Source organism: Grus americana, chromosome 4 (assembly GCF_028858705.1).
Source record: "Grus americana isolate bGruAme1 chromosome 4, bGruAme1.mat, whole genome shotgun sequence".
Classification (NCBI taxonomy): Eukaryota; Metazoa; Chordata; class Aves; order Gruiformes; family Gruidae; genus Grus; species Grus americana.
The window spans coordinates 25,408,952-25,428,448 of record NC_072855.1 but is presented as its reverse complement, the minus strand read 5'-3'; the positions used below and the strand labels follow the sequence as shown (position 1 = coordinate 25,428,448).

At 36.7% G+C, this 19,497-nt stretch overlaps 1 protein-coding gene and 1 long non-coding RNA gene across 12 annotated transcripts in view; one reads left to right on the top strand and one right to left on the bottom strand.

Annotated features, from left to right (window-relative positions):
- TMEM156 (transmembrane protein 156) overlaps positions 1–19,497 on the top strand; it is a 72,095-nt gene that overhangs the window by 884 nt on the left and 51,714 nt on the right. For 9 of the 11 annotated variants that reach the window (XR_008577027.1, XR_008577026.1, XR_008577028.1 and 6 more), the window contains exons 1-5: positions 2,276–2,452; positions 6,770–7,051; positions 8,578–8,838; positions 10,973–11,080; positions 14,183–14,284. Coding sequence is in view for 3 of the 11 variants with exons in the window: in XM_054824939.1 (XP_054680914.1) it covers positions 2,353–2,452; positions 6,770–7,051; positions 8,578–8,838; positions 10,973–11,080; positions 14,183–14,284 (853 nt within the window). In the remaining 8 variants the exon portion in view is untranslated. Of the gene's footprint in view, positions 1–1,229; positions 1,327–2,275; positions 2,453–6,769; positions 7,052–8,577; positions 8,839–10,972; positions 11,081–14,182; positions 14,285–19,497 lie in introns of those variants that run through there. The other 2 variants (XR_008577032.1, XR_008577033.1) reach the window with 2 other exon arrangements.
- On the bottom strand, positions 10,351–19,354 carry LOC129206163 (uncharacterized). The gene is made up of 3 exons (XR_008577034.1): positions 19,278–19,354; positions 10,898–11,048; positions 10,351–10,636 (listed from the first exon to the last, which is right to left on the bottom strand). It is a non-coding gene; the product is annotated as an uncharacterized LOC129206163 (long non-coding RNA).

The window sequence follows — 19,497 nt, the reverse complement described above, 5'->3', positions numbered from 1 at the left end:
AACGCAGCTGTTAACTTCCTCCCAGACCCCTGGCACCGTGCCGTGCTGAGGCAGCCTGTGCTCCCCATCTAATGGGCAAACACAGTCCAGCCTTTGCCAGCCTTGTTACCCAATGCCTTATCGGTGACTTCTGCCATCCAAAGGTACAATAATTTTCCAAATTAGTAGACTGTGTGACAGATGTGCCTCCAATTGATAAAACCGATTTAAGCATGTGCAAGACCATTGCTGAGGCGTGGCGGTATAACTTTGATGCAGTAATGAGGTATATCATGCTTTCTTTGCCTAATTCTGTAAGGAAGTGTGGCCTACGTGGCTGCGTGCTTTGTCTGCCAGTTCTCATCCCAGCTGACTTTAAATGCTGTAGCCAGTTTTAACTAAATTTGACCAAAGGATAGGGTTTTCAAAGGTACTCATTGTTCCAGCTGTGTAAAAATTATTAGCTAGCTGGAGAGAATCATGTCCCCAAGAAGGAAAACTCATGTTTTTCACATCAGTTGACGGGTCAGGTCACACACACGTGCATGGTTCAGCTAGTTTACACACGCACAGCTGCCTAAGGGTAATAATGTCTAAAGCTGACGGTGTTCCTTGGGGATGTGTGGACAGATCACACGTGGGATCCTGAACTCAGAAACTAAACTAATATGTGCCATCACAATAACCCTAAACAGATATCTTAAACATCTAACAGCCCTAAGACATCTGCTTACTGGAGAGTTCTTGGAAAGCTTCTTCTGTAGGATCTGAAACTCAACATATTCCACAGGCTATTATTATATCAGGCTGAACTGTAGGGCAACTTCTATTCTGACTGTGGGCACTACCAATAAGGATGAAAGTCTGAGTGTATCAGAAAGGGACAGATACACATATTACTTGACAAAGTCCTCCTGTTATTTTCCAGTATTTTCTCCATTCCTTCTGGGCATAAAGGATGGATGAACACCATCCGACCTTGAAAACAGGAAAATATAAATAACTGATGTGGAAGATACTTAAGGGGCAATGCAAAGTAGAGCTAATTTGCTAACAGCTGACAAATATAAATTGCACAGTGGGTGTATTTTACTTTTTAAATTCATATCTATGATTTTTTGTATCCCTAGTACTACTGTTGTACCATACTGTCAAAAAACCCCAGTTAATTTTGCTTTGGTCTCATTGTTTTCATTCCATAAAAGTGCTACATTTAAAATATCATATGAACAAAATTATATTCACTACAGGTCCATTAAGAGCCTTTCTATAGAATGAATACTGTATATGCTTCCACCTGGCTCACTCATCTTCTGAGATAGCTGGATGACAAGAAGGGCATTTCAGGTTTGTAGGACATTTCTTATTTTAACTTCAACAGCATTGCTGCATTTGGGTAGTACTCAATATTTAATACTATATCAGAAGAGAGCTTTCTGAATTAATTAAATCTTTCATACTGTATATACTCTATATTTGAGTCAAATTGGTTTTACGTATGCATTATTCAGAGTAATTTTATTTGGAACTTTTCAGAAGTATTCTTTGCAGTCTCATCTATAGGAGAATTTATGGAATATCATGGTGGTTGTCAGAATGAAAAGCTTCACTTTTTTAACTGAAAAATTGTGACTACAAAGTGTAGAAATAGTATTGGCTCTATCCAGTCTTCTTGTGATAGTAACATGCACACTGAAGACACTCTACAGATTGGTAACACATCTGTTGTCTTTTAAGAATACAGCAGCAATGATAATATGAACATCTCACAGTCAGTTCATTGTACTTAGTACATCATTTATTTGCCAGATCAGAAATAATGATCAAATTAATAGTCTGTTAAAGTCTAAAGATTCTGTATTACATAAAATTATCTTCCCCCTGCTCCCAATGCATATTTATATAAATAAAACAATAAAATCTCCATATCTGACACATGTGGTTCTGACTCATTTTTATGAGAGTCTGACTAATTTTTTAAAAATCTTCTTGGCCAAATGAGAACAAAATTTCTTCACAAAGATGATTCATTTACTGATTAGAAGGTATATGGAAGTGACCATTAGGGGGTGATGTTCCTAAAACAAAACTACCCCAAATGAATAAAATCGTTTCTATGCATGATTTTTCTCTTATTTTCATCGTGGCACATGAGTTTTGTCTTCAGTGTATTCATCTGAATCATCCTCATCTATGTCAATGTAAGAACAGAACTTATCTCTATACGACTTAATGTACCGAGAAGTAAAAAGAAAAGTCATATTAGAAAAAGGAAATGAATAGACGTTATTTTGCATAAAGTCTGCACTAAGTTAAAAGCTAAAACAGGAAGGAAGTTATCACCACTATGGTAGATGGGAGTGCTTCAGTGACATGTGCTTGCTTTTAAGAAAATCAGAACTCTTCAGATTAGTACTAGGAATAATTACCATGGTTTTTTTCTGTTTACCTGAATTTTTCAAAATCCATGAAGGTGAGTGATCAGCTTTATAAATAGCCTTTTACGTATTCTAAAGTCTGATTGCAATTGAAAAGCTGGCATGTGCTTTCCTAAAAGCGATGCTTAGGATGCTGTACTCATATGGACTTTGCAAAGCATATAGATTTTTTTGGTTAGATTTTTAACCAACAGAGTTAATTATCTGTGGTAATTTGAAAGGATTTTGTCATTCATTACGTACACTGCAAAATTTTTGGTAACTATTTCCATGCAACTGTACTTTTACTGGCTTCATCATTAAGAAAGTAGTCAAAATATGTATGTTCTTTTATAGCAGGTACTCATGTCTTAAAAAACAAAACCTTTTTTTAAGGTCTATAGTTAAATGCCTATAAAACTTTGTCCAATTACTATCTGGTATGAGATGCTGTCTGTGAAAGATATGCAGTGGTAACCTGACAAAAAGTAGTACAGAATAGGTATAACTGAGTGAAGCAAATCTTTTAACATAAATCCCAAATACATCTTTGTGATCCTAAAGGTAACAATACTGGATTTAGGATGGATGCAAAATCTATGTGTGTAAGGTATGCGTTCAGTGCTTTCTTAAAAATTCATAAATAAATTAATATTAAAATAGTTTTGTCACATCCATTCCTAAGTAAGCTTTTGAATAGATAAATGTTATAATAAAAAGCATCCCTTTGACAAATGGTGTGTGTTCCCAGGCATGATGAAATAAATTATTCATGAAGGATAATTTTCTGGGGGGAAAAAAAATCAAAATATATCCAGGTTAGGTTACTTATATTTACATTTCTATGTTCATTAACCACAAAGAATAAACATGCAACTAGAATATAATTTATAGATTTTTGTAGTTTATAAATGAACAAACCTGGTAAGCTGCCGTAAGTTTTTAATATCATAAAATTGATGAGTCAGTTTAAGATGTTGGAATAGTTAATGTTTTAACTCCATGCAGAAGTAATCAAAGTGTTTGCTAGCACAAAATGCAAATACACAATGACATGACTATTAGCAGAAGAAAACATTGACCTTACAGTCAGACATCAGAGTAATTGCATTTTTCCATGATAACTTTCCTAGATTGCTCTTACTGTCGATGCTTTATGCTGCAATAGGATAATCCCTGCAATTCTGATATCTACATATGATCTTAATCACAGCGAGTCTAAAATAAGATTGTGAAGTATATGAGCACAATACAGCGCCAAATTATATATGGAAAATTAGAACCATTGTCATATCTTGGATGTTCTAAAAACTATATAACTATATAACAGACTGTGTAACAATGTCTGAATTACATGAGAAAGTAAATATGTTGAACTATTTATTTTGAAAATTCCAAGGGACCTGGGTCTCTAGTTCATTGAAAACCTTCTGTTGGAAACTGTTTTTATTTCAGATGTTGTGGCAAACCTAAAATGTAGAGAATTACTTTGCTGTAGATGTTTCAAATTGCTGGTTACCCCGTGAAGCCTCACCACACAGATTTGTTGTTGGAAATCTTTGAGATGTGAAACACAGTCAGTGTGTCTTCCTCTGTGAGGAGTTCCTAAAGGAGTGGCAGAGACCTCCTAATTGCACAGGCTTTTCTAAGATCACATTAACGTTGTGGGTACTTCATAACCTCTGAAATGGCAGGCAAGCCAAGTATACACATAGAAGTAAATGAAACTTGGATGTTTTATCCCAGGGGAAGTTCCAGAATTTATTTTCATTCCAGAGTGGGAATAAAAATGGAAATTTCTCATTAAACAGAAATTTAGGGGGAAATCAATTTGCAAAAACCCAAGCCTTTAAAAATTTATCAAAAGAATACAGTTCAGCATTGCCAAAAGTGAAATGTTTCCTTTATATTTGTAAAGCAACCCACTTGTTTGGTTACAAGTCATTGAACCTTTAAACTACATTGCTTTAGAGCAGGAGGTTGTTGTTTGGAGTCTGATGCTCTCAATCCCAGTCCTGTCCTCTGGGTCCAGCTACTTGATGGAGTACATCTCCTGTAATCTGTCAGTTGTGTATTCCTCAATTTGTACTGCAGGCCTTGTATCTCTGCAATATTATGTGATGACTATCATTTCTGTAAGGAAGTGATAAAAAATGCGATTTTATATACTGCTGAATTGATTCAAAACAGAATACAACAGAGCAAATGAAAAAAAGGCAATCCAAAATGAAATTTTTTTTATTTTCTTAATGAGAAGCAAGTTTTTTACAAATTCAGATCTTCCCTGTGAATAATTTCATTCTAATGGAGTTGGATTTTATATGGAAAACCACTCTGTAAATAGAACCTTAATAAAGGAATTTCATAATCACAGAACTTCCTAACATCAAGCAAGAGGGTTACAGACCTTTGAATATAAAGCAGTTTCCTAGAGATACTTTGCATGGTTTCACCTCAGTGATCCTCTTAACTCTACAGGCTGTCTGCGTTCAGATTGCACAAAACTCTTTCCACTTTTCTGGTGATGTTTACTTTTGGGAGGGTGCTTCCCAGTCCTGCAGTCAGGAGCTAGCCTCTTGTGGGTACGGCTCCTGTCTGCCATGTAATCCACTGGGAAAGTCTGGACTTTTTGCAGCCCTACTTAAAGTGTTCAACAATATATAGCCTAACATGCCTTTTACTTATGTACATGGCTCACGGGCAGCTCTGGAGCCTGTTTAGCCATTTGTCAATCCAAAATGGACTTCATAGTGCTGCACATAGACTGCTGTCACAGTGCAGTCAGCAGATTCCCAAGTCTGTGCAAATTTCTTGGTGAAAGGGGTGTAGTAGGGAATTACCATTAGTTGACCTGGAGAGCTGTAGCAGTGGTTTTAGACTGGTTGCCCAGATGCACACACGCCTTGCTGTGAGAGCAGAATAAGCATTCAATTTCTGCTCCTGGCTCATCTCCTAGCTCATGTCAGAGAAGCTCTGCACAAAACGCCTCCTTCAGCTGGAAGAATTTGACCTCAGGAGCTTGCTCCACTCCAGGTTGCATAGGTCAGATCGTAAGCGTTTCAAGGAAAATGTTTTGACTCGCCTCAGGGAAAGATCAAGCCATAAATTTTGTCTGACATTTTTCCTTTTTGTATTAAAATGAATTATTTTCTTACCTGCATAGGATGTATATTTTACATTTCAATTTATTATGTTTTATAAGGATTTTATGACTCTCTGATGTAGTGTTAGTAAAGTGAAGATAATTGACTTTGGCATTGGATTTTAGATTTTATTTCTGTATCCTGTCTGAAATCGTTCACTGAAGAGTTTCTGAGGTCAGCCTGCTGTGATGCAAGCACAGGTGGCCTGTTGAAGCTATCAGATTGCAGCTGAGCACTGGAGCAATTAAAGGCTATGTTTTTCTCTCTATACATAAGGATTTATGAACATACTACTCCAATTACTCATAATGGGAGTTAGATGCAAAATTTCCTCTTCACAGAGATGCAAGGGTACTACTAGAATTGGAAGCTCAGCTAGAAAACTATAGGTTAGTGCTGCATCAACTCTGGGAGGTGGTTATTTGTATTCACAAATACATATTTCATGTTGGGGTCCCAGAAGTTTTTTATTCTTCATTTTCTTTCCATATTGAAAAAAATTGTTCAAAGTTAACTCAAGTAAAAATGCAGGATTTGTACGATAAAGCCCTACTTTAATGTGGAAGACAGCTAAAATAACACTCATTAATAATTAATTCTATGGGTTTTTTGCTACTTGCCAGAACTGCATTAATGTACTCTAGATACAGTAATTTGATACCGAAATTGGACTATGAATACCAAACCCAATGGTCACAATTAAGATTGGTGTTTGTTGACTGAATATAAGAGAACGTGAAGGGTATGGTTGGAGGATTCAGCAGCATTTCTGTGTATTTTCACTGTGTGGTTTCAATGTCATTAGAAAGAAAGTTTTCGTTCCAATTATAGCTGTTTTACAACATAATTGCACTGGTGCATTGCAACTGCAGAGTTCCAGGGCTGAGCTCCCCCTTCAAACACAAGTGCTTTCATCTTCTTTTCAAGTACAATCAAATCAGAGCAGCTTTGAAACAGGAATGTGACTACATACCACCACAAATTTAAATTAGTATTACAAGAGATTTCATACAGTTCAGCAATAAAATCCAGCATCTAGGTTGTGGGAAGACTCTGTGCTTGCTTTTTCTCACTTCTTCATGCATTTAATGTGCTGCCATAACCCTCAAGAAAGAAAGTGCGTTTCACCATAAGATGGTTAAAGGATCTATCACATGATGCTTCCATGCATGTATTTGTCCATGTGTCCTCTATGATTGTCTTGCTAATATAGTACTTTTTTTTTTTCAGCTAACACTGTAATTGTGTCATGTGTAGATACCTGTTCATCAAATAACACCAGTTTTCCACTTTGTACTTTTAACAATTCTTGCAAAAGATCAGTGCATCAAGGAAGAGAAAACCAGACTATTTTACTGAAGGCCATTGTAAATCATTCCAATTTCCAAAATGTTCCATGTATTTGCCAGTCCTCCAGGAAGGAACAACAGTCTCATACTAAACACACGGAGTGTGAATCCAACAGAGATGTGAATGTTGATCGCAAAGGATCAGGGTCAGTAGCTGAAAAAAGTAAGTAGAGGAAGAGAAATACTTAATTTTGAAGTCATTAATTACAACATAAAGACATGTTTTTATTTCATAGTTAAAAGAAAATTATAATATGCTGCTGGTTCTCTATGGTCCTTACAAATCTATGAACAATGGGGGTTTTTTAGCTTGTCTTTGCATGGCTAGAAAATACAGATTTTATGCCAGATTCTCAGTGGTATTCATTCCTGGCTGTCAGTGAAACATGTCGCTAGCAAAATGCTGATTTCTTTTCTTTGAGGATCTTGTATAAAATCATGGGGGACTGTGTCATCTTCAGAGGCCTTTGTATTTGTCTGCAAGGAAGGTGCTGTGAGAAGAGAGTGCCTTATCCAGCAGCCTCCTGGAATATTTCTGTTGCAAATTTGACCTCTGCCGTCTGGCTTGTATGAATGCTTTTATATCCCCATCTTTATTCTTTTAATCTTGCTAAATTTTCTAAAGTATTTATTTTTAGGGAGTGTAGTTTCTGATCAGTTTTCACACTGAATTTGCTTTTAAATTTCTTTGTGGAACTCTACATGTAGATTGCTGATATTATAAGAAGATAGGTTGTGAGCAAGTATCTGAAGAACCAATTCAAAGATGTTAAATATTCACATGGCAGCTATACAAGAAATAACCATTTTTGCGCTTGTAGTCTATGATACCCACAACTGTGTAGTATCAGAAATGGTCTTGCATATTTCATAGAAGGCAGCACTGAATAAGGACTGGTACATCAATACAGAGAAGAGTTCAGCAACATTCACATTTTTTCAGAGCAGCAGCAGCGTATTCCTTCTGTGCCATATACACTTGCAAAGTACCTGGAAACTTTTAGGGAAGAGGATGCCTCTGAATTTTGCTTTCCTAACATTGTCAGCAACAGGGGCAACAGGCCAAGTCCTGAATATAAGAAATGCAGTTCTTTTCCAATGGCATCATGCTCTTATTACACAATAGCTGTCTTAACCAATATGGAAAATAACAAAACAGAAAATATGCGGACAAGCTCTGTTCTCAGTCATACCTATACAAGTCTAACACTTTTGACAATGTCTTGCCTACCTATGTTTCTTGTTGACATTGTGCAAGTCTCACAGGTTGTGTGGTTTGAAGTGAAACAAGGACCTTCTGCAACTGATAGCAGATAGACTAGATGCATGCTTCAAATCTCTATCATCATATGGCTTTTACTTGGTTTTTATTTTTTTCATAGCCTGATTTTTGTTTATTGCCATTGACAACAGATAACAAAACAACAGGAAACTGAAAAGCACTGAAGCTGGTAGTAAAGCAAAAAGGCGCCATAATTTGCAGTGGAAATATATTTTGTGCAGATGATCAATACTCTTCAGATCTCTTCAGAATAACTTTACATGGTATCCTTTTGTCCATTTTATCATAATCAATAACGTAAAAGCCTACTGTATATTTTTGTAAATGAGATAGAGAACTTTTTTATGTTCTTTCTGAGAGTTGTCTGTCTACCACATGTTGTATAACAGTTCTGTTTTAATTTTTAGTTCCAAAAGAAAAAGGCTCACTTGAAGTGAAAACAGAAGATGTTATTTATTTTTATAAATATTTTAATTTCACTACGGTTTCCGAGAAAGAAAAAGTGGAGTATAATACTTACTACCTGCTGGAAATCCACATCAACAATTCTACAGTCGGAGGAAGAAATGCAGCCGAAGAATACCTAAATCATTCCTGTCTAGTGGCAATGATGGAAGACCAAAATGATTGTATAAATATTTCACTGCAACTGAAGTCTTATGTGGAATGTAAGTTACAAAGGAGAGTCAGGATGGAAAACAAACCAGAAACAATATCAATCTTGCAAAAAATATCCAGTAGGTAGTTCTCTGCTTTCAGCAACCATTTGAAAGTATTTAAGTATTTCACAAGAAAATAATACAATTTTGATCATCTCTTAGTAAAAGATCATCTTTAGTAGGCAACTGACAGTTTTTATAGTGATTTAAAGCAGGTTTAGCTGTGGGGTTTTTTTTCCCCCTAGAAGCAACACAGCAAAGTAAGTGTCTGTACATTTTTTTGCTTAGCAGTGACAGACTCACAAATTGCATGTATGACAAAACCTGGTATTACTTTTTTCCTCTCCACTCCCTGATAATGGCATAATTCTGTTGCCTTGGAGGTAAATAAAAAAATTCCTGTTCACTTCAGTGGCAGAAGAAGCAGGAGACAGGTTTGACTTTTCTTAATGTTGTACAGCAACATCCTATTATAAATCCTTAGTACAATGCACTTAAAAGAGAAATCTTCAGCTGAGCTAGGCTTAGTTTTCCCAGAGGACAGCCTGTCAGCTTTTTAAATTTCTCTTTGTGCTGCAGGAGTTTTTTGGCTGATTGCCTGACCATGGTCGGGTCTTCCAGCGTATCTATATCCAATGCCTGCCATCTGGGAATTGCTGAATTATTACATTAATTTAGTTTTGTATGGAAAATATGTTTGATGCTGTACCTTTGCTGGTAAAAAATATGTGGTTTGGAGTTGGCTAAACCTGTGTTGAATAAGTCCAGGTAAAATCCTAGAGAAGAGAGGGCAGCTTATTTTTTTTTTAAAAATAAGTAGGTCTAGCTATGAGAGGAGTATAGTTTGTAATTTGCCCTGCTAACTTGTGTCAAAACTATAAGTATATATATATACTTAAATATATATAATATGTATATACTATAAACTTTGCTAATGGTGATTTATCTGGGCAGTAGTTATCTCAAATTAACAATAAAAATTAACAATGCATCATCTTTTTTTCTATTTACTTCAAAACAAAGCTAGAGGGATGCTCAGGGCTTTGACTAGGCAAGGTTGATATACAAGTCATTACAAGTCATTCCAAGATGGGGTACAGTACTCTGTTTGAAAGGAGCCTAATGACTGTATAAAAGATATTTTTGGTTCTAAATTAGGAGGGATGAGTTGTGCTTACCTCAAAGAGCCATGAGGTTATTGGCAGTTACTTCATGACTTCTCAGTGGAGGAGACACACAAAGGAAGTTGCTGTAGGTCTAATTATCCTGTTCTAAATCAAGGAAAGGAAAACAGTGGTTTGGCTATAGTCTGTAATTTGACTTTATATGAGTCATAGTAACATAGTTGGTTTTTAAAATAGTTATTTGACAATGCTAAGGTATGCATTAACATGCAGCTGCCAAAGAAGTTTGAAAGGTCTTTCAAACAACCAGGGAGGAAAGTTCCCCATGTCCTTTCTCTGTGGTATATAGTCCTGGCTTGTACTAGTTACTGAACTATTCCCTGCGGAATGTGAGTGCATTTCTGCAGCAGCTGTTGTCCGAAGAACAGCCTACCTCCTACACCCAGTCCCACGCTGATTCTCCCCCAAGGCAGCTTTGGTTAAAAGAACACCCCTCGCAGGGTTCTGTTGGTGGCATTTCCTCACTTTTTGATAAGAAAATTTCCATATCTAGAATCTTACCATCTTCCGTATGTGAAGACAGACCAGGAGGTTGAGAATGCCAGTACAGGTCAGTGTTGGAGAGTGGACCAATTCCTTCCGTTCTCCATCCAAAGAGGGGATATATATGACCATTGTTCTACCTTAAATGAAAATGTTGATCTTTGAAGTATTTTCTTCCTGGCTGAGTTGCATATAATAGTTTATACAAATAGGAAAAGTTTTCATTCACTTAGCTACCTATAACTATTTCAGACATGGGGAGATAGATACAGGTGAAAATGAAGCTAAATTCTAGATAGAAAACAAATTCAAACAACAAAGAAGGCTGAAAGAAAAAGGCATAATCTTCTGTTTTGCTTTAAATTTTCATCTGTAGGGATAGGCATGTTCAGATAACCTACCAGGATAGATTGTTCTACTTTTTTTCTGCCAGTGTTTTCCTGCTTCATTTTCTCTTTTCCACATTTCATGGACAGATCCAATGTGTATGTCGAAGATCATTTGGCTCACTATGATTCCAGTAGTTTTTGTGTTTACTATTTCAATCGTCATCTACAAAATAGTCCAAGAAAATGAACAAAACTGTAAGTAACACGAAGTTAATGTGCATGAATTTAAATGTCTATGCAATGAAAAAATGTATTAATTTACAATAACAAAGCTGTTGATTATTAATGTGGTTCAGACACCAATATTTTAATTGTAATATTGTAAAAGGTTCTTATAGAGGGGCTGAAGTACTCAGATGTTTGATACTATCACCTCTCACCTCTGAATTGTGGATGCAAATCCAAGCTTGTTGATGGTGAATGAAATACGGCTTTTTTGACAGATGCTTGGTGGCCTATGATCCTTGGTGATATGAACTTCTGTTTTCAGACTGATTCCAGTAGATAAAACAATTACAGTTGAACCGCATTGAAGGTCTTAAGCAGAAATGCCAATGACCAATATAAGCAGATTGAAATACCCTTTCCTTCCTGAAGATGATTCATCTAGGTCATGGTCAAGAAAAATTACAGGATAGATATGAGGAGATATGCACTCAGCTGTCTGTCCTGAAAACTGGTTATCTAAATTCAGCAGTGGTGTAATCCCATACAGGTCAACCAAACTATGCCTTCTTAACCCCAGAGCTGAATTAAGCCCAGATAACATTTCTTCTCTTTGCTGTTATTTCAGCAAAGACAATAGTGCTGCAATCTCTGAATCAGCACTATTGGCTATTCCTAGTGGTTAAAACTTTGCTATGAAAGAATTTGTCCTTAGTTCAGAGACTGAAACAACTGTTTCTACAAAATGCCTTCACCAGCCAAGACATGCAGTTCACTTGGGATGCAGGCTGAAGTTGGAATGTACAGTATTTCTTCTAGCAATATGCAATGAAGAAAGCAAGAATAAAAGTGTAGGAGTAGCCTGAGCAGGGGACTTTGGAGCAATCAAGATAAAGTCCTCTGCACAAAAACAATGCAGAAAGTTGACCCATTGTCAGCTGCTGGTCTTTTTTTTTCATCCCAAGTCAGAGGTAAGTGGTACAGGGAGCACACTTCCTTTCATCAGTGTGCAAAGCACGTTACTTAACCTGTTACCTGAGATAATAGCTCTTAGATGCTTTTCACAGCAATTTCCAGACTTTCTGCCAGTGTCAGCCCTGGGTGGACAGAATGCCTCCAGAGAACCAGCGTTTAGTCGGTATTACCAGGCACATGTCCATTGCCTTGTAGTCCAGAGCTGCCGAATAGGGACCTTGGTCACAGGGTTAATAAAAAAATGATAAGCCATATCCATTCCTCTGATCATCCTTGCTGTAGCCACAGGCAATTTTGTAACGAAAGAGCAATAGGAGTCTAGCTTTAATCATAACTGAACAGAAGGAAGAGTGCCCATACACAAAATGTTTCTGTGATTTTTTTTGCATAATGTAAATATTTTATGCATATATTTTAATGAATAAGCAAAATAGTTGCTTAAAATGGCAAATCTGATTAGAGATTTGAGAAACTCCTTATGAGATTATCTTAGTTAAAATACATGATCTTTTACTTATTGCTAGACCCAAATTCTGAGACTTATTTTATGTATATAAAAATGTGAATTATATAAAAGTGTAAATTAGGTCTTTATAAGTGAGCTATTGAATGCTCTAATTTAAAGGACTTTTATCTGTAATTTCAAAGCTACCTATAAATGTCATGAGTATGGTTTTCTATGCTTTAAGTCATAACATCCCATTTTTAGTGCAGAACTATTAGTAGTGATGATTAATGATTTACTGCCTTTATTCTTAAGGTTTTTCAGAATTGTCATGGACAAAAGCAGGGAGGAGAAGATGCCCTTTTGAGGCTTCTAGTTACTGACTTGCTTATAGACTACATTTTCTGTTAATAGAGGAAGAGTGTTTTTATTAGTTAAATTTATAACATTAAAAACAACTTCAATATGTTAGTGACAAAAAGACAAGCACATAAAAAACAGATTTAAGGGTTGTATTCCTTATGTGTATATATTATGATGCCACCTTTAATTGCAAGTCTACATACTGCTTGTTTCAGTGCTGCCCAAGGAACACAGCGGAATATTACTATATGACTAAAACAGCTGCTAAGAATTTTTACAATCATAATTCAGTTAGTAGTTTTTCTCTTAATTTCTGAGCACTACTGAAAGTTGTTAAGAAATATGGAATTATTCATTTCCTCTTGAGACCTTCGAAGACATTCTGCTAGGCAGACTTTGAAAATCTCTGAAACATTAATGAAGTTATTTCCATGAGTGTATAAAATAACATATCCAAATAAAATTGGTGGAGGTTACTACCGATCCATGACAAAGGAGCTAAATTAGAAATCACTCCTTTTGCCTTTTCCCTTCTACTCTTGCCTTCCAGAGCTTCCTTTGACATTAACTGTTACAGTGCATGCATTAGATCTCCACTGGCATTCATAAAAAAATCATGACCTAAATAATGCTAATTCAGTGAATTTCTTAAAGGTGAAGTTTTCTAGTGTTCTCAAAAGAAAAAGATAAAAATCAATTCTGTTAGGTAGAATTGGAGCAAGCCCGTCATCAGAAGCTGAGCCCTGAACTGTTATCATTGTAGAACAGGGCTAACCATAACAGTTGCACAATCAATTGCAATAACCCCACCAAGAGCACAGTATTAAGAGAGCAGCCAAAGGATGGAAAGACTGAGAAATTTATGAACTGGGTGCTGAAGACAGTCAGAGGTGTTCAACCCAGCTCTACCTTTCTCTGGGTGGTATAGAGCTTGCTCTCCAACTGTGTTTCCAAAGATGAACACCCCACACTTGCAAAGAATCTGTCAGCTTCCTAGGATGCCAGTGTGCTCCATCCTTGCTATTCCACTGTCAGCAGTGTGAGGCTGAATCTGTACTGGGACATGTACTTCTTTGATAAACTTTCAAAATTTGTTCAAGGTATACAGTACAGAGGAGGGAAGGAATAATTTAAAAGGGGCAAACCTGAAGGGAATTTCCAAAAAAATCCATTCAGGAAAATATAAAACATCTGGCCCTAGGTTTTCCTCATCACCTTATTTCAAAACCTTCCTGTGTTTTTCATGAAAGGTTTTGAGCAGCTTAAGAATAAGGTGTTTAGCAGCTTTCCATCTAATCCATGTCGTATGTAATTCTATAGTTGATGATAATGCATTTTGTTTAAAACAGATCGTAAACACAGAGTAACAGCGATTTCTACTGTTCAAAGAAGAAACAGTTCTAGACGTGCAAGAAGAACCATATCTGCTACTAAAATTCATCCTTTGCCTGGTAAGTAATAGAAAAGTAAAATAAAAACCTAACAAATCTTGAGGCATGAGGAGGTCAAGAAAGACCTTTTAAGTCTTTCCTGTCAGAGGATGCTTCAGGATTTTTTCAGAGTTACCTTGATCCTATATAAATTTGATCTGGCTTATGTTATGGAAAAATTTTTATTTCACAAATAAATAATTCTGATGATGAAACTATAAGAAGACTTATGTATATCATGTGGGAATGCTTCTCCCAGTCTTCTGAATGTGTTGCATTAATGACTTTGGGTTTTTTACCTCCTTTTAATTTTTGATCATGTTGGGTGCCACATTTGAGGTTTGGCAGCTGAGTGCTTTGTGTGCATATGAAAAGTATACAGACATGTACACACGTGTATATATGCTCTATGTGTTTATGACTCTTGACAAAACCTGCTACCAAAGGGTGGAATGGATGGCTGTAGCAGGACTCAGAGAATGACTCTGCTGGTACTTTGTAGCCTATTCCCACAAAGTACAATTTTCTAGTCTCAGATAGAAATTAAACTGTGGTCTTCTGAGAGTGTACTATGTTTAGCACAGATAAATTAAATGGCATGGTCAAAACTCAAAGTTTTAGCTCCAGATATTATGATTTGGTAACAAATCTCTGTGTGAAGGGAAATTAGCAGCTGTAGCTCTGAGAGTTACTGATGTTGCTGGAAGAGTCATATGCTTTAATAAATTCTATGGATTCTGGTTTCAGGAAGGGAGCTCTATCTTTAAAAAGATTAACATGGACATAAAGAATAATAGCTCTTAATGGCAAACCAACCTCCCTCCAAAACAAGAGCAACTACAAAGCCAGCAAATGAAAAAAATGGTTTTAAATTTGGCCAGGCTTGGGTACCTCCCTGTTTGTTTTGTCGTTCTTCAGGAGTAAGGGGAGACTCAATAATTTCTCTCTACAACTCAGTAACTCATGGCATTTCAATTTTACCTAGGAAAGAGTGAATAGCTCCCTGTCTGTCTGATCTCTCCTGGGAGTACAATTTATGGTCCTCACTTTTAAAGTACTGGCTACCTCTAAGATGTATTCATGAGCTCATTATTTTCATCCCGCAGGAAAGGAATTATCTTCCTGACATCTTTTGTCTTGAGTAGCTTCACTAATACCATACCTGTTTTATCTGTGTGTTCACAATGACATTTTTAGTGTTGTATATCCAAAGGCATTTTTGATGATGGAGTTTTATGGAAATTCAAATCTCGTTTTACTAGATTTTAATGAAGAGAATAAGAATGCCATATTGGTTGGTCTTTCTTACTAATATGTTCCTCCCACTTCAATCTATCCATTTAACTCAGAAAGATGCTTAGTTGCATGGACTGATAGCAGGCTTTATTTTAATATGAAATTCCTTGATTTCACACATCATAATTCCAGTCAATCCAGTCAGTTTCCTGATTTATACCAATATAATTTAAAGTGGGATCAAAACCATATGAAAAGAGTTTATTTTTACCACAGTTGCTAAGTTTAAGATTTGCTACTGTGATAGGGGATTATAAATAGCTATAGATGACTTCTTCAACAGCCCTTGATAGTATTTTCACTATCATTAGTGCATAGCTTGGAATCTTGAAACAAAACATTGAGATCAACTGAAGACAGTACAACCACCCTGGAAACACTGTAATGAGAATAAGTAACTATATATCTGAGAGGATGTGATAGTATCTCATAGAGATGAAAAGATGTATAGTGCTAAAAGGTTATTCAAAATTCGGAAAGGATTAGGGAAGAAAAAGAAGGAAACCTATACTTTGAGAATGAGAATGATTTCCTAGGTAGGATCAGGAAATTACTATCTTAATATCATTGTGGTCCGACAAAAAGATAATTTACAGCATGGATGCTAGTTTTGTGAAACTGTTAGTGGTTCCATTAATTACCATTAAGTCTGATGGCCAGAGGAAAGGAGGAAAAATCCAGGGTAGGATTAAAATTACAGCCTTCCAAATTCATGGTACTACAAAGGATTAAGCACATATAGTGAGGACAGGGGAGCTTTAAAGCATTCTGGTCATAAATGTTGACAAAACGATGTCTGTGCTGTTAAGCCAAAAAAGTATGCAGTGGAGCGTGGGCTGTACAGAGCATGTTTTCTAGACTTGGGATCTGTTCCTGCCATTACATTTTTGTAAAACAGTCCCTTGAATGGTATGAATTGACAAAACGCAGTTGCCCTTAAATGCAGCCACAAGAGAAGGGAAAGAGTATAGGGTGCTTTTTCTTCACTGCAAGAGGTAAGTACTCTATAAGTGGCTGATCTGTATTTCCAGACTTGATAGTAGTAGCACATGGAAAATGATCCATAGAAGAAAAGTAAATTCCTTGCTTTGTGTTCATAACAGAGAATCTTAGGGAGATACCTACATAAGAAACTTTTATTGCAAGAATTTCTTTGAGGAGCTTACTCAAATTGAAGAGGCAGTAGAATAGGTTTTGGAACAACTTAATAAATTAGTAATAGCAATTAGAAGGAGTAGACAATATTCCCCACAGTGTTTTGAAAGAACTCAGATAGAAACTGCTAAACTGTCATGTGCAGCTTACTGCTTAAATCAGCCTCGGGTCCAGAGGAAGGGAAGGCAGCTCTACTTACTCTGCTCCTATACTTTTCCCTTAGCCCACTTTCCCTAAAGCACTTTAGGACCTTTTTCACTACTAGCAACTGATAAAGTATAGCTATTCTCATATGGCTATATCCTAAAAAATTTAAGCCTGGGGACATGGCACAGAATTACTTGTTAGGAGCAGGCCACTGTGTGTGAACTGTACACTGCATTATTTAAAAAAAAAAAAAAAGAAGAAAAAGAAGTGGCACAGGAAACAGATGGCATAAATCAGGGTGTTTAATACCTAGACTTAATCTGCCTAGCAGGGTCTTTTCATACTGGAAGTTTCATTAATATAATTATATGGGTTATACGTAAGTGTGGATTTATATTACTAGAAGTTTACCACTATTAATTCCCATTTAGACCTTCTTTTCCTAGCATAAGAATGGCATTCCTTGTTTATTTTTATCTTATTTTGAAACCAGCAGTAGGTCTATTGGAAAAAAGGCCTGCTCCCATTGCTATGCTAGAGTGGGACTATGCAGACAGGGAATCATATTGTTAATATCATCATGTTATTACTCTACAGTCAGTGTGGGCAACCTTAGTTCAAACGTAAAGCCTTGTTCTTCAATGCTTAAACAGTATACTTCTCTCCTTTTCAGTGATACTCCATTGGCTCACAAAATCACCGTTTGGTTTGTCACATTTTAGGATACAAATACAGGATTCCTTGACTCACTTGTCTGGCTCACAGTAATGCAAAGTCAGTTCTGATGGATGGTAATTTTATAACTCATCCTGAAAGATGGACATTGTAGGATCATAGTGACAACCAGGACTCAGAGAATAAAACCTCAGGGTTGCTGGCCTGCAGTTGTTTTCTGGACTGTTTAGATTTTGTGACGTCCAAAGCATTTGATATAAGTGGGCTTGACAGCTGTAATTTGCACATAAGAAAAAACAAGACAAATTTCCTCTCAGTCATTTGAATTCCTGTATGGTTTTCTGTGCTATCCTATTAAAATAATAGTTCCTCTCCTACAAGATTAGAGGAAATAGCTGAAATTCTGCCATCTCTCTGATGTATTGCTACAGCTTCGGGTTAGTTGACAGGTTGGAAACAGAAGCACACGCTGGCTCAGCAGCATCAGGGCTCGCATCCCCATGAATTCAGACTCACTCCTCCTTGTATTCTGCAATACATTTTCTTTTTAGCAAAGAGGACAGTCAAGAGACATCTTCTACAGCAGCAAATAGTTGCAAAGCCAAGAAACTTGGCCACGTGAAGCATCACCTATTTGATTCTAATCCTTCTCAGTTCCTGACATAGCTGAATAGTTGCCTTTTCCTCTGCAACTTTGATGAATAATGCTGGGAAAATCAAAGCTTGTCACAGTATTCAACTCAAACTTACATGTTTCTGAGATGCAACATTTCCAGAGAAAAATGTGAAGTCTTATTACCACTTTGGCTCTTTTTTTATGTTTCAGAAAGGAGGATAAAATCTATAGGATGCAAGTAATTTTAGGGAGTTTTTCATAGCCCCTGTATGCTTTCAGTAGAGCACTGATGCCCAAATGGCCATTTCTCTGCTCAGTTTGCATGCATGCAGAACAGTGTTACACACAGGCTTTGAAGGGATAAGCAGCCTACATTCCCATTCTCTCTAGGTTCATCCTGAGTGTGAAACAAGATCCACTGCTATTTTTAAAATGACCCCAGTTTTATTTTAACTTTGCTTTTCATATTCAGTTGCTTAATTACAAGATCAAAACTCCACTTCTTAATTGCATTTGTAAAGAGAGAAGCCCCAATGATGTAGTAAGTGGAGAAGGGATGTAGGCACACCTAAGTGACATGGTTCATCGTCTTGTTATGAACTCGGTAGAAAACCCATTCGTAGGTTTACAGAAGTTATGGTGGGGACAGGATGGACCTGGACTTAAGGTATTATTTGTGTTCTACAGTAGTTCTTTGAAAAATGCATTATATCAGCAACTCTGACTTCATCAGCCTGACAATGCGATTTCTGCATTTCTTTATCTGTATCCCAGTAAGGTATCATATCAGTATCTGTGTTGCCAATGTGCTAAAGGCATCATCACACCTTTCTCTGCTTCTGAGGTGCGTGCTGTCATCTTTGTTAACGTGTGGATGATGCCCAGAAGCTCTGCCTGTGTGTATGACAAGTTAGCTGAGGCCGCATCACATGTTCCTGAGTGGCAATCTGGGCTGCCCTTAGGCAAAAATGAAGTTCAGAAAGTTCACACTCTAAATTTCGGTTGTTTCCGCTTACGTGGCCAACTGTAGGTTTCCATATTTTGGGAGAGTCAGTTAACCCCAAATTCGCATGCTTTTGTATTTTCACTACTAGTAAAATTTCCAAGAGCAATTTAATTGCCTACCTTCAAGCTGCTTCCCAGGGAGACTCAGGATCAGCAGGTTGTAGTCCCACTAGTATCAAGAGGAAGTTAAATACAAAACATGGTTAGTACTTTCAAGAGTTCTGACATGTATCTGCATCTCTAGGCGCTGAAATCCCACTGAAAAACTGGCTGTCCACCTCTGCCTTGTGTTTAGATAGCTCTCAATTATTTTCAAACTTGCAAATTCAACATTTAACAC